This window comes from Xiphophorus maculatus, chromosome 6 (assembly GCF_002775205.1).
Source record: "Xiphophorus maculatus strain JP 163 A chromosome 6, X_maculatus-5.0-male, whole genome shotgun sequence".
In the NCBI taxonomy this organism is placed as follows: Eukaryota; Metazoa; Chordata; class Actinopteri; order Cyprinodontiformes; family Poeciliidae; genus Xiphophorus; species Xiphophorus maculatus.
Genome location: NC_036448.1, coordinates 28313718 through 28329577, shown reverse-complemented (window position 1 = coordinate 28329577; position 15860 = coordinate 28313718). Strand labels below are relative to the sequence as shown.

Genomic DNA, 15860 nt, shown 5'->3' with positions numbered 1-15860 from the left:
ACCTGTCAACCAGCAGCAGCAGCTTGAGGGAAATGTCACAATCTCAGGCTGAATCCGGTTCATAGGATTCGGCGTCGGCTCAAAAAAAGGTCCGTTTCTCTAAAACTGTATCAAGTGTTTTTATACAAGCATTTCCAAGTGAGTCGTCTAATTTTTCAAGTCAAGTATTGTGGATCCAAGAAGTGCTGCAGATTAACGTAGAATACCAGAATAATAAATAAAATAATAGTCATGACCTTCCCCCATGGATGCTTAGAGCGTAACGCAGGGAGAGATTATCTCTCCTACAAACACAGATGCATTTCCATGGAGCAACGTCTTCATATGCTAACCGAGCTCTAGAACCCAAAAACCTTGTGCTTTATTTTTCTCAGTAGTTTAAGTTTCACCTTTTCTGGGATCCAAGGTTGAATCAATCCCATCAGTTTAATCCGCCTTAATCCGACTTCAGTCTGTTTGTTAGAAAGTCCAGTTGGTTTGGTGTGAACGCTAATCAACCTCTGGTCCTGCAAACCTCAGTCTGGGTTTGGTTGAAGTGAACTCTGGTTCATGTGAACACCAAGCAGACCAGAGACCGCTCCAAAAGCAGGAAGTGGACTACAGCGCAGGGCATTCTGGGTAAATGCTACCAAAACAGACATGTTAGCCTAGCGCTAGCAGGAGAAATGACTCGTGGTTTTTAGCCAAAGACAGAAGAGAAATCCTCTAACCACTAAAATCTGACACATCCATTTTTGTTTATGTTTGCGCTCAGTGTCTTCAGTGGTTCTTGGTGCAGCGCCCCCACAGGCCAGGAGGGGAACAGGTCAGTTTGACTGGGAGCAGAGAGGAAGAGAACCAGAACAGATGGAGATGGAGCAGATGATGAAGTTTTGGTCCCAATAGAACCGAGTCTACTGGACCTTCAGGTGTGAAAACAGCCTAAGAAGCTCAAAGTGAAAGTTTTACAGAAACCAAAACAATATGGACGTCATTTTAAAGGAACTGGAAAACTGAATTATTTCCTTACTTGGTAATGTCGAGATAACTTTACCCAAAACATTCATCTTCCCTACAAAATTAGACTTATTGCTTACTTTAATGAGGAACTTACAGGATTACTATTAGTAGAAATACTCTTAATAAACTCTGGAGCATTTTGCATTTAAGCTCTTAATGTTACTGGTGAGATGTGGGATCAGGAACAGAACCAGATCCCGGCTAAAACAAGCCTCCTCACTGGGCTTTGGCTACAAATTATCGGTGGAAAATATTTGAAGTGAAACAGTAATTTTCTACTTTTTACCTTTTTCATGAATGCAACATCTTGCTTGGATATTTTCTCCCTTTTAATCTTCAGAGCTGCAACGTTGGGAATGATCCTGCAGAGGCAGGAGAACCAGCCTGTGAGACGCGTCGCTCAGAGAGCCGGAACAAGATCGTCCAACCGCGCCGTTACCTGATGCCGCGCAGCTTGGCGCGGTTGTCATGGCGATCAATGATGTTGTGGAGGATCTCGAGGACCAGCTGCCTCAACTCGCTGTCCTCCATCAGCGAGATGGAGAAGAGCGGGTCCAGGAAGGGAGGAGGCAGCGCCGCCGACATGGACTTGGACTTGAACCCAGAGGTCACCTGAGGGAGAAGACGAGAGCCGAGTCGTTACAGCAGGGGGCGCCACCGAGCAACACCAAGATCAATTAATAAAATCAAACATTTGACTAAACATGATCAGCCTTTCAGCTGAACTCTGCTCCTCCAGGAGCCTCACAGATGGACCCGCTTTAACCTTTGACCCGGAGAGCAGCCCTCAGCCATCTGTGTGTTGCTGTGTCAGTCTGCTGGGTCACCAGAGTTTGAAGCAAACCATTTCTGTCTGCAGCCTCAAAGATGCAGGACTACTCCAAACTTTCACCCTGCATCTGGCTGCACCCAGCTGCACCCACCTGCATTTGGCTGCATCAAGACCCTCAGAGTTGAGGGTTTGTATTTCTGCATGCACAGTGATGCATTAGGTTTGTTGCAGCAGCTTTTAAAGGCTTGCATGTTTGCATTTCTCTCTTGTTGTGCATGTTTGCTTCTCAGCAGTGGATGTGGAAGCTTTCCCAGGTTTGTGTTTGCATTTCAGTGTGCATGCTGCAGCCTCAGACATGTGTCTGTAGCTGCATTTCCTAAACCATAGAAATGAACAAACTGAAAATTAATTCACTCAATAGAAACACGTCGATTTTGAAAAAACTAATTTTGTGATAAGTTTTTGTTCAGGATCAATTTAGGATCAGGTGGTTTTATTTTTTTACAGTATTTTTTTCTCATCACGAGTCACATGATCAGCAGCCGGATGTTGCTACTGGTGGAAACGAAGAAGAAGACGACAGGAAGTGGTCGCAGGATGACGGTTTGTTTTTGTCTTTTCCGGCGCCACAGAGCTCTCAGTCAGTTTCTCACCATGATGAGGGAGCTGAGCAGCATCGTCTGGATCCTCTTGGTTCCCTGAGGCCTGAAACCAAACAGAACCGGTCAGTAACTCAGAACATCTGGTCCTTTAATGCTGATAATTCACTGGATTAAACTAAATTAAGGTGGAATAGTAAAGGTGGACTGGGAGGATATAAAGTTGATTCTGCATTGAGTCGTTGACATGCTGCAGATTTCAACCTCAGTGCTGGAGGAAGGAAGCCTGTCTGAATCAGGAGAAGATTTGATTTGGGATTATCCTTCCCTGCTCCCCTGAGGTCTGATGGATTTACTTGATTTTCCTTTTTCCATCTCGGCGACCCGGCAGCTGAAGGCACCGCGGGGCGTTCAGGAGAGTTTTTACTTTCTGAACGACGTCGAAAAGATCAGCTGAGGGTCCAGAGACACGATGAAGATCCTCAAAGAGCAACAGACCGACTGAGGAGGACTGCAGCTACCGACTGGGATAACGATCAATTAGTATGAAGATTAATCGATTATTATATAAATTATTCTGCCGATGAATCGAATTGAAGACATGGACAAATTCTGCAGACTTTTCATTTAAGCACTTAATTTTTACACATTAGAACATTAAAAATAACAGAATTTCTTTAAATGAGAAAACATTTCATTATACACTGATATGATTTAGTTTTTTCCACTAAGCGATTAATAATTAGATAGGTAAAGCTGCTTAACATGAGATTTATTTTTCTTTTGTCTACAGAATTTGAATCAGGTGAAGCTAAAACTCAGAGTTTAGGAGAAATTTATATGTTTTTTTGGTCTTAAATGTAAAACATTTAGATTTTTGAACAGTTTTGGTTTAATTACAGCTCTGAGTCTGTTGTTCAGCAAATGGCTTTTTTTGGAGTCTGTATGCTCCAGTTAATGATTAATTGATGACTAAATTAGTTGACGATTACGCTATTAATCGTTCGCCTGCTGCTCCTGATATGATTCAGCAGGAAAAACGATCTTCACCTTCATCTTCATCCAGTCGGTTTGCAGCAGGAGAGTAAAAGGTTTCGTCTCAGTCTAGACTGGGATGTAGGCGGACGTCCATCTAAAATTATTTTCTTCCCTGTTTCTGTTAAAGTTTCTGCTGAGGATCTCTGGCGGTGAGTCATGATGATGAAGAGCAGGACGCCTCCGCTGTAGCGCGGCACGGAAACCCCGGGGCGCCGCCACGTCACGGCTGACTCACCCGATCTTCACCGTGTCCAAGGTGTGGCACGGCGTCCCGTACACCGGCACTTTCCCCATGATGAACATCATGACTTCAGCTCGCTGGTAATCTGGCAGATTTCCACCAAAGAACCCTGCAGGGGGCAGCAGAGAGACGGGTCAGAGCTGGAGGAGCCGCGGCGCTGCTGGAGAACCGGCGAGGAGCGCGCCGCCGCACCGATGGTCTGGATGATGGCGTTCTGCACGATGCGCTCGTCGCTCTCCCGGCCGCGCACCGACGACACGCTGCTGTTGGAGTTCCTCCTGGAGCCGTCGCCCAGCTCCATGTCCACGCTCATCCGCAGGTGTTTGAGCAGCGTGTTGAAGACCTCCAGGACCGTCGGACCTGCCGTCACACCAGCAGGTTAAAAACCCAACAGGTTATAGACGAGACCGACAGTTTCGCCAAAACACAACGAAAACCAGCCCAGATCTCAACTTGTACTGGAACTCATGATGTAGAACCACATCATGGTAATAAAGACACCTGATTAACCAATGATCAATCCATGATGACGTCAATAACTCGACATTTCTATGAAAACTTTGTGCTTTTTTGACACAAAATGGCAAAAAAAAAAATAAAATTCCTCTGAACACTTTTTAAAAACCAGCCAAATGTTGTGAAAATCAGGCAAAATTTTAGCAACTTGCCAAATTTTTCCAGCCAAACAATAACAGGAATATTAACATCAGGAATCAGCTCATATTTTCCAATCAGTCCATCAATAACTGCATCCATGTTTCAACTGGCTATCTGAGCCACTCTTAGCTTCTCGAAATGCTAAGATGTTTCTTATAAATCTTTTTTCAGTGTTTTCTGTAACTTTCACTTTGATTTAAAGTGAAAAACCCCAAAATAGATTTATAGAACAGATAGAAACCAGAGTATTGCATTGATTATTGACAAAACAGAGTTGAGGAATGAAACAAATAGTTACTGGAAAAAGGGAAGCAAAACCATTCGGTTGGTCCCGTTATGTCATTTTTATATATTTACAGAATAATATTCAGGAAATCTGACAAGTTAATGAGATTCAGTCACATAAAATCCAACTTTCAGCGACTCATTTAAGCTCTGAATGATGTTTCTGATCCAAAATCCAAATTATGGAGGATTTTTCTTTTAAAATTGTGTAAAAATAAAGTATCCATCATCCATTTGGATGGTTTTATGGGATTTTCTAACACTGTGATAACCAACTATTTAAAAATATGGCAGAAAATGAATAATAAATAAATGTGCTACGCTGCGATTCTGTAAAATAATCCAGCTTCATCCCAGAATAATTAGAAAATGTTTGGCTCTGATGAGCAGCAGCAGTTCTTTGGTTCTGGGATTTAAATGTGATTCAGTTTTTTCTGAAACTAAAATTAGCTCCAGGATGAGCAGACACCTGCAGAAAAGTGCAGCTCACAGTGACGGCAGGCCTAATTTATTCTGTCACATGAAGCAACACCTCAGATTATCAGTCAGTGCTGACTGGTCCACCCCGGCTGCCTGTGGCCCCATGAGGCCCCAACCCTCTAAAACACATTATTTACAAACTGTGCAGAATTTAACATGTGCAGACGGATAAAACTTTTAACCTGAGGGGAAGAGATGTGACATTAACCTGGTTTTCTAAAATAAGAGCTTAATCTACGTTAACACATCAGCTTTCTGCTCTATGCACCACTATCAGCTACACCATCACAACACGGCTGAGCTGCAGCTTCCCCGACACTCCGGCTCCGTTTCACAACCAGGAGCGACCAGAAGAATCAAACGGCAATAAAGTTTACTTTCACAACATCAGATGTACAACATTTATGGTCCTGCTTTGTTATTTTTGGTGTTTTCTAACAGTATTTTAATCTGTGGCTAAAGTGAAATGTCAAAGACAAAAATGAGACGCCGTGTTTGATTAGACCGTCGGGTTCTTCTGGTCACTCAGTTTTCCTAAAACTACTCACTCAGACCTGCTGGGATTACAGGAGCATTTTCACATGAGCCCAGCATCAACATGCATCCAAAACATACATTTAGGCTTCATTCATATGAAATATTTAAAAATATTCACTGTTTCCTGAATTTATGTCTGAAGTAAAAGAACAGAACAAAACTGAAGACGAGAAACTTGAGAAATTTCCACCAGAACAAAACAGTCACTTTAGGGCTGTTTAGGAAAAATTAGTCAGAAGGAAAAAGAGCAAACATGAAGCTAATCACTATAATTAGTGTTAGGATTGGAAATAAACTAAATAAAGATCTAAAACGTTGACATGTTGCACAGGGAATGTTAAATACTGTTTCTGTCTCATATCTAAATGTTTAGCAGAAAATTAATTACTGAGGAATATTTATCAGACGCTAGCTTGACTGTTAGCTGTGCTATCAACTGTTAGCTCGTTTCTTAGCTCAGTTAGCTTGCGTCATTGTTCATCTGTAAGGTTAGCGATTAGCTCCATTCTTAAACCAGCTGTTATTTTGATTTTCTGCTAGGTTGCTAGCTAACTGTGGTTTGAGTTAAACTGCTAGCTCACCTCTAAACTCACATGTTAGATCAGCTGTTAGCTTGAGTCTTAGCTCAAATTTTAGTTTAGCTAAACGCTTCACCGTTATTTTGCAGTGTAGCTTAGTTGTTATCCAGCTCCTTAGCTCAGATAAAAATTCTCTATTATTTTGGTTGTTGGTTTCGTTCTTCACTCAGTTTTTATCTCTAATCTTAGTTTAGCTTTAAGATCAACTGTTAGCTTAATTCCTAGCTTGTTCACTCAAATTTTCACTTGGGTCTTTAGCTTCGTCTCTAGCTCGGCTGTCAACTGGTTTTTAGCTTGGATGTTAGCCCAACAATCAGCTAAATTCCCAGTTTGCCTGTTACGTCACATGTTAGCTTGTCTAATCGTTAGCTTGCTAGTTAGCTGAACTCCTTAATGAGAACTTCTCTGTTTTTCCAAACCGAGACGGTTCTGACTGAACTTGATAAAATGGAAACAACATCTTTATATTTTCAGTTTTGTCTCAAACAGGCCGAGGTGTGGACTGACTGAAGCTCATTTTCCCAGGATGCTTGTTGATGTCGGGTGAGTTGAGGGGGAAGCTGCAGACATTTTTAACCACACTGTATGCGTACTGTACCGAGCCACAGATTGTGAGGAGTCGGGCTTTCGCTTTCAAAGTTGAACACGTCGCTTCCTTTGCACTCTGGGATCATTCCTGTCCACAAGGAATTTCATTTTTATTTTCCCAAAACATGAAAGAAGAAACAAGTTACAGGTTTTTTCTGAATTAATGAACGTTTTTAATTATTTCCTCTGGTGGGAGATTTTCACCTTCATTTAACAGAAACATTTTTTCATGGCGAATTAAAAGGCTAATTTGTTTCTGCTGCTGTTCTCAAGGTGGTAACCTTCATGCTTCAGAAACATAATTTAATTACAACATAATTTAACTGAAAAAAAGAGAAGCAGTTCGATTCTGAGGAATAAAAAAATCTGATTTTAGATTTTTGAAACAAAATTAGCATAAAACCAAATGTTTTGTCTTCAGCTTTATCAATAATAGTCTTTTTGAAGAAAGTAAATGTTTAATTTTTCCAAGTTTGAATCAAATTGAGTTTCACTGTTGATCAATCAACCATTTATTTAGAGACCTAAGTAAGAAATGTCAGGTTCTTTAAAAAAAGACAGACTAATTTTCCATTTTCTTCTCCAGCGGACTGCAGCGAAGAGGCTAAACGGACCTTTTCTCTGCAGAACCGGCGTTTCTATTAACCGTGATGTGAACCGTGACGCCGCGGCTCGTCTGAAGCCAAACGTTTGTCAGGGAAGCAGAACGTTTTCAGACTCACCCACAGATCCTTTAGCGGCGATGGCCACCGTCTCCAGCAGAACCTGGACGATGCCGGCTCTGACCCGCGGAGTGCTCTTGTTGTTCCCGTCCAGGTGGGTCAGAACCTGCTGGATCACGTGATGCGAGTGCTGAGCCTGGATCGGTCCGAGAAACACAAAAAATATCAAAATTAATGAACTGAAGTACAGTGAACGGTTTTCTGCAGAATTGGGTTGTAACTAGTTACATTTACTGGAGTAACTATTATTTTTAGGATTACTTTTACGATGCTGTAGTTTTTACTCTTACTTGAGTAAAATTTCTGGATTTTCTACCCACTGAATGAAAAACAAACAGATTCCTGCAGTTTTTCTTAAAGTTTTTTATTGAAAGAAAATAACTGATCTGATTATGTAATTTTAAATATTAAATGACTGATTACTTGGTCAGTTTCTTTTGCTGCATCCTGTAAACATTTCCAGATATTAAAATGAAGATTAAAGTAATTTTTATTCCAGCCCAATCTCATCTGATGAAGTATAATAACCTGGATTTTATCCCAGAATGAGGAAACAAACGAAACCCAGAGAAGATGGTGATGGTTCAGGCGTTTTTAGTTCAAGTGAAATTATTTTCTTTTCTTTTGCTCCTGCTGTGAGAATAAAATCAATGTTTGTCTCACACTCTGCCACTGGTTTCCTGCTGGGCTCAAGGTGACGACTTTAGAAACCAAGCATTACGTCGGAGCTGCTCTTTCTGGGAGCTGCGTGTGAAACGGATCTCGAGCCAGCGCCAGGCTTTGGGTTTCATCTGAGGCTGAAAAACGCTGCAGCCGCTCCGGTTCTGCAGGATCAACACGGACTTCACCCGTTTTCTGTCGCCTTCAGATCAAAGAGGATCTTCAGACTGGAGATGAAAATCTCCCCCAACAAATCAAATTCTGACATAGAAAATACAAACTGAGCTGCAGTGGACCTGACTTCTTCTATCATTGTGTCCAACACAGATGCACCTTCAGATAAAAGATGAGATTTCATTTCCAAACAAGCAGATTCCTCCTCAGAGTCTGAACAGCTAAAAAAGGAGAAAAGAAAATCACATCGAGGCGAAATTAAAGCTCAACCTTTCCAACGACTTCAAAACTGATTCTGCTTAGCAGCTCCCCCTGGGTGTCAGGAAGACTAACTGCAACCTTTCTTTTTTACAAACGTCTCACCTACCAGCTGAACCCGCTAGCGGCGGGCGGCTAACTAACGCTAACACAGCGGGACTGAATGCTTCATTTGTTTCTTCTGCATGAAAAGATTGTTTAAAAGAATATCACAAAAAGATAAATCCTCCATTAGTAATTAAAATGGTAGATATTGAAGCATTTCCCATAAATGTTACCTGAATGGAGAACATGATGATTCTGAAGCAGGACACGGCGAACTCATTCGGGTCCCACAGGTGATGATTATCCAGGTGACTGAGAACCAAAAGCAGAAATAAAATCAAAATACGATTTTAACAAACTTCCTACGGAAAACCTTCCTGCACAAAAACTACACTGTAAAAGAAAATCATATACAGGTCCTTCATGTTTTAGTAGTTTTAAAAACGGCTGAAGCGCCCCCTTGTGGACACTTTGATTTCTCAAAGATTAAGTTTAATTTTATATTCATATATTCCTATTTTTGCTCAAACAAACGATTATAACGTAGAGTCCTCTGTAACAGAACCAATAAACCCAATAATCTGCATAATAATGGTGATTTATTTCTAAAAAAACTAAGAGCTGAATCATCCGACTCACTTTGAGGTTTGAAGTTTAAAAAAACATTTTAGTCAAATTATTCACGTCTTATTGGTTAAAAACAGAAGTGCAAAAGAAGAATTGTTGATTTTTTGGTAAAAAAAAAGGTAAAAATAAAATGTTTAACAAGATGCTGTATGTGGAAGACATCACTACTGTGAAGCATGGTGATGGCAGCATCATGCTGTGGGGGTCGAAGGTGAAATGAACGCAAGACGACGACAACAAATCCACACAGAAATGGACTGAAGACAAGGTGGAGAGGCCTAGTCAAAGTCCACATCTCAATCCCACAGAGAATAAACACAACTGGACAGTTCACCGCAGGAATTATTAGATATTTTTAAATGATCCATCGTCAGTTTTCACTTTGATATTAGAGGTTTGTTGTGGGAATAAAGCTAAATCATGTCAGTCATGACTGATTTGCAAAAGCAAAAAGTGAAAATCTTTCAAACTTCAGGAATTAAAACAAAATCCGACGTCTTTTGGAAAAGTTTATTTTGTCTCATTTCAAACGTGTTAAAATATTTTTACTAGAAATTAGACCAACTTGGTAAAATTTTGTGGTTTTGCAGCAACTCAGAGGTTTGAGGATCAGCTCTGCTGGTGGCTGATTGGTCGATCCACTGCAGGTTCATGGTCTCTAACCGGACCAGAACCAGAACCAGAACCAGCTTGTTTGTTAACAATATAGGAGGAAGATAGGAAGGAAACCAGGCGGCGTTGCTTTTTAGAAAAATAAAATCACTGAATCGGTTTGAGCCCAAAAAGGGTAAAAATGCTGCAGAGAGAGAGAGAGAAGGAATCAGGGGGAGTGAAGAAGGAGAAAAGAAGGGATGAAGAAAGAGAGAAAAGATGAAGCAGCAAAAAGAAAGAAGGGAACAAAAGATGGAAGCAGCTTGGAGGAGAACAGTTCATGACGTCAATCCAAACCCTGAACCCCCTCCTCCCCGTTAACCCCAATCCCGCTATTTATAGTCTGAAGACGCTCGCTCGCCCCTCCCTCCCCGCTGCCGCCTGCAGAGTTCTGCAGGACAAACGGGTCTGAGACACGCAGGCGCCTTAATGCACGGCCTTAGTATTCTCCACGCCGCTTCGCTCACGAAGGCGTTTAATATTCACACAGCGTCTCCGCCGCAGCGACACATCAACGTTTAATCTGAGGGAGGGAGGGAGGGAGAGAGAGGGGGGAGGGGGGAGAGAGAGGGAAAGAGAAACAGGGAGGGAGAGAGAGGGGGGAGGGAGGGAGAGAGAGGGAGAGAGAGAGAGAGAGAGAGAGATAAAGAGAGAGAGAGATAAAGAGAGAGGGAGAGAGAGGGGGGGAGAGAGATAAAGAGAGAGAGAGAGAGAGAGAGAGAGGGTGCAGCAGCAGCAGCAGCTCCTCCTAAACTGCTTCGTGTTTAAACTCAATATTCTTAACTTCAGATTCATCCATAGATATAAAGTTTTTAAAATATTTTCTGTTTAAATGACGGTTTTGTTTAAAAAATATTTTATTTATTAGAGGAGAAAAAAAAACAAAACCTGCAATATTTTGCTAAATGAAACAGAAATATAAAATAGTTTGATGTTGGTGTTTCATCCTTGACCAGGTTCAAAATTAATAAAACAGTTTTTGATTATTTTTGGATCAATGAGTTAAAAAGCAAAATCCAACATGATTTTCCATTGAGACACAAAACGGTTCAAAAAATATTAATTTCTTCATTTTTAATTCACTGAATCTTTAACAACTTCAAACTAATCCATGGATGGAAAGTTTCATATATTTAATATAGTTTCTATGTTTTATGCCCGTTTTGTTCAAAAATCACCCAATTATTAGAAAACCTAAATATGTATTATTTAAAAATAACTATAAAGCAGAATATTTTTGATGTTTCAGCATCAAAAGGTGAAAACTTAACAGATTGTTTTTTTTATCATTATTTTAAAGCAATGAGTTAAAAAGCAAAAACCTTACAACAAAAATTCAACATTTAGTTTCTTTATTTTTTTTACTTTCACTGCATTAAATCTTTTCAGCAACTTGAAACTGATCCATATAAAGTTTTTCATATTTTTAAAATCTTTTCTCTGCTTTAGTGAAAGAACAAAAAACCCCAAAATATTTAATATTTTTCCACAATAAAACTACAAAGCTGTGTATTTTTGCTGTGGATATTTCAGCCTTGACCAGTTTAAAAATTAATAACATTGATTTATTCGATTTATTGCATCATTATTTTTCAAGCAATGAGAATTAAAAATCAAAAACACTTAAAAAAGTGCAATAAAAACTCAACATTTAAAGAAAAACTTTTAATGCATTAAATCTTTTTCAAAACTTCAGACTGTCGGATATACATTTTTAATATTTTTAATGATAAAAGGCGGCTAAAAAGCAAAGTTTCAAAGCATCAGGATGGGAAAAACATAACTAAACCATTAACTAATAAAAGAAAACCTCGTTAAACATTTATGAGAATGAAAAACCATCAGAAAATGAGCTAAACATCAAATAAAGCTGAATTTTTGTCAGTTCAGATTCAGCCCGTCCTGCAGTACCAGGGTGTGATGCTCCGGCCGGCCTGCAGGGGGCGCAGCGCGCCAACCTGACACGGAGCCAGATGTGAAACTGAACCTGTGGCCTGGACTCAGAAACACTTACAGTAATAAAGTGTTAGTGTGAGAATCACACACTGCTGCTGTCCGTCACGGTGTGTGTGTGTGTGTGTGTGTGTGCGTGTGTGTGTGTGTGTGTGTGTGTGTGTGTGTGTGCAGACCTCCTGCATCAAGTGTCACACCTCAGATAAAAAGTGACTGGGTGTCAACAGAATGGATGGGAGACGTCAGGATGTGAAATAAAGGCCTGCAGGAACCGAATTAATGACCAATTTGTTGCTTCATCCACTGGATTATCTGAGAGAATAAGAACTAAAGACCCCAACACACACACACACACACACACACACACACACACACACACACACACACACACACACACACACACACACACACACACACACACAAATTTACTTTTTTTAAATTTACAATTTATGCTGTAATTGTTCTTTTTCCATTTAAAACCATAAAGGTTCATGTTTTAGCTCGTAGTTTTCTTTAAGTCTTTAAACATGCTGTGATTCAGAGGAAATGGTTTAAAGAAACATCATTTCTGTCCCAAACCTGCTCATCTCAACAGAAAATCAGTTTATTTTTCTCTGCTTGAACTGAGGAAAAACTTAAATATCAATACAATAGAAGGATAATTAAATATTGCTTTAAAAACCCTACGGGTTTCCCAGGCAGGATTGCGTTTTCTAATTTGGAGGAGACAGACGGTTGGAAGCAAAGAAAGAAGGGAAAGAAAGTATGAAGGATGGATGATTAAACGACAAACTTTTTGTTCCGCCACCGTTTTTGCAGCTGCTACGTTTTTTCTGTTCCTTTAGACGATGAACTTCAGCGAATGTTTCATTCTTTAAGCTCAAACTGAAGAGAAAAATGACTGGATTTAAAAAAGAAAAAGATAGAAAACGTTTTTATCGACAGTTTCAAACTGAGCTCAGGAGTTCCTCAGGGGTGTGTGTCCGGTCCCTGTGGTTTAACCTCCTGACCCAATAAGAACCATGACAGCATGGAGAAAACATCCTGACGTTTAATGACCAGCTGTTTGTTCCTCTGTTTCCTTGTTTAACTTTAAAAATGTAGCTCTTTTACCAGTAATAAATAAATGATAATTCTCCCAGCTGCTTGTAGAGAGAAAGAAAAGCTTTTAAACTTTAAACTGAGGAAATGTGAGGAAGAAATGAGTCAGTGTTTCTGAAGCAGCTGTCAACCAGTGTTATAAAACTGATTTTAATAGCAGCATCAAAAGGTTCACTTCTTGAATTCATTTGCAAGCAAAAGTTACATATTTGGGGAAAACGTGTCGCTCCAGGCTGCATGAACATGGAAATGTTCAATAGAGCCATTAAGGAACAACAGGGAGCCGTTTTTGACTTTTTTTGCTAAAGATTTGGGTTTTCTTCAGTTTTTTGTGGAGCGAAAGCAGCAGCCGGGTCGGATGCATTAAATAACTGATCACCATCAGTCTGACATTTCCACAGAGCCAGGAGTTGGATGCTCAGCAGTATAACGGCATGTTCACACGATGCTACAGCGGATCAGCTAAACCGCCGATCTGGTTACGAGGCTGATGTTCTCCAGGGAGAAAGGAGACATTTGATAGAGCTGAAAATCTTCCCAGGAGAGAAGATCTCTGACCGCACAGCGCTCCACAAAAATACAGCAACATGGGAGCGATTTCACAGCTGATCGTTCGGTAAACTCAGTTTGATTAGGAACCAAAACTTCATCATCTGCTCCACCACCAGCTGCTGTGGTTCTGAGTCTAACCTGTTCCCCTCCTGGCCTGTGGGGGCGCTGCACCAGAAACCACTGAAGGAAACGACACAAAAACCTCTGAAGACGTTGAGAGCAAAGCAACTTCCTTCATGAAGTAGAAACAAAAATGGAGGCGTCAGATTTTAGCGGTTGGAGGATTTTTCTTTAGTCTTTGGTTAAAAACCACAAGTCATTTCTCCTGCTAGCGCTAGGCTAGCATGTTTGTTACCCAGAATGCCCTGCGCTGTAGTCCTTCCTGCTTTTGGAGCGGTCTACAGTCCGCTTGCCGTTCAGAAATTGAAAATAATTGTAATAATTTAGGAATAAAGACATAATATGAGAATAAAGTTGTAATATTACCAGAATAAAGTCATAACATGAATATAATTGTAATAATTTAAAAATTAAGTCATAATAATATGAGAATAAAGGCGTAATAATAAAAGTTGTAAATTACAAAGAGGAATAATAACATGAGGATAAAGTCACACCTGTAAGACTTAATGATGGATATTTTCTTAGTCTTGGCTCTAATATCTACAACAGGATGGCTCAATAAGAAAAGAATCAAGGTGGCCTAGTCAAAGTTCAGAGCTCAGTCTCATTGAAATGCTGTTGAGGAACTTTAAGAGGAAAAATCTCCAGGTTACTCACACCAACACGGGCAGGACGGCGTTCTTCATGTTTCCGTACGCGGCTCGGCCCAGCAGCTCCCTGAAGCAGTTCTCAGCCAGAGCCGCCGGGTTCTCATCGCCATCCTGACCCGACCCGGACGGCGTGCTGGGATGCCCCGCCCTGCGGAGGGGAGCAGAGCAGAGAAACATGGGAAACAGAAAAGCTTTGCGAGGAGCAACAGGAGCCGTTAGCTCAGCAGAGCAACTGGAAAACAGGCAACACGTCTGGAAACGGCAACATCACGTAGCAACAATCAATATTTCATAACAACACAGAGAGGCTGAGAAGACAAACGTCCAGGAAGTAAGAAGCTGACATTAAATGAAAGTTTCATCAGAAGGAAACAACCGGGATGAATAATAGAGGAGAAGCTGCTGCTTTAAAATAACCACCAACAGCCAATCAGAAGCTCCTTCAAGGCCACAGCTCACATCACTGTAATGGCACTGAGAAGTCTGACGGGAAGGTCAAAGGTCATTGGAAGGTGATGTTCAGAGCTGAGGTGTGAAATCTGAGCTGTCAGAGTTCACACTGCTGCAGGATCTCCATCACCAGAGACGTCAGGGGGAAACAGCAGCGCCAACATTAGCTTTTGCTAAACACCGTGTTCACTTTAGCATTAGCTTCTGCTAAACACCGTGTTCACTTTAGCATTAGCTTCTGCTAAACACCGTGTTCACTTTAGCATTAGCTTCTGCTAAACACCATGTTCACTTTAGCATTAGCTTCTGCTAAACACTGTGTTCACTTTAGCATTAGCTTCTGCTAAACACCGTGTTCACTTTAGCATTAGCTTCTGCTAAATACAATGTTTGTATAGCACTTAAGCGTTAGTTTATGCTAAATATAATGTAAGCATAGCAACACAGCATCAGCTGAACTTTGTTTGTGGTTAGTGCTGTAGGGTTAGAGCAGCTAGCTGTTTAGCTAGCAGTGCTCTCCACTAGAGGTCGCTCTCTCTGCCAGTGAAGAGAGAGCTTCTGATTTCTGTCGCTTGCATCCAGGATCTCTGTTCTTTCTCTCGATATTCACGCCTTTGCTCCATAATTGAGGCATCAAACTTAAAATCCTGATTCGTGTGTAAATCTCGCCTTTCCACCCAACCATTGCTGTGTTGGAAGCGAAACCCTCAGAGTTCTTCCATTTCTCTCAGAACCGCCCTGTGAAGTCCTGCGCCCTTGAAGCAGCCACTTGTTGTGGGGATGAAGCGCGGTGGAAGTAAATCACGTCGCCGGCAGCGAGCGCGGTCGCAGATGGACTCCAGGCGGCCGCGTCTCAGGAGGGAAACGATGCAATTACTGTCAGCACACGGCAGCGGTTCAGGGGAAATTAAATGCTTATTGCTTGTTAGAAGTGGGGAAATGATAGACAAAAATGAAACCTCCTGCTGTAATTGGAGGTGGATTGTTGTGGTTTAATAAAGTGGGCAGAACAGACGGAATAAAATGAGGTTTTCTGTTGCCGGATAAAACAAAATGTGTAAAAAATATGACTTTGTAGTCAGAATTTGTGTCCAAATAAAAGAAAATATGGTCCATATTG

General features: G+C 41.0%; 1 protein-coding gene across 5 annotated transcripts in view; it reads right to left on the bottom strand.

Annotated features, from left to right (window-relative positions):
• Window positions 1-15860, bottom strand: part of efr3a (EFR3 homolog A) — a 66832-nt gene that overhangs the window by 14211 nt on the left and 36761 nt on the right. For all 5 annotated transcript variants that reach the window (XM_023335309.1, XM_023335308.1, XM_023335310.1 and 2 more), the window contains exons 8-15: window positions 14298-14438; window positions 8867-8945; window positions 7497-7632; window positions 3842-4009; window positions 3644-3758; window positions 2425-2476; window positions 1439-1611; window positions 1286-1361 (exon numbers count right to left, since the gene is read on the bottom strand). In XM_023335309.1, the coding sequence (XP_023191077.1) occupies window positions 1286-1361; window positions 1439-1611; window positions 2425-2476; window positions 3644-3758; window positions 3842-4009; window positions 7497-7632; window positions 8867-8945; window positions 14298-14438 (940 nt within the window). The remainder of the gene's footprint in view (window positions 1-1285; window positions 1362-1438; window positions 1612-2424; window positions 2477-3643; window positions 3759-3841; window positions 4010-7496; window positions 7633-8866; window positions 8946-14297; window positions 14439-15860) is intronic.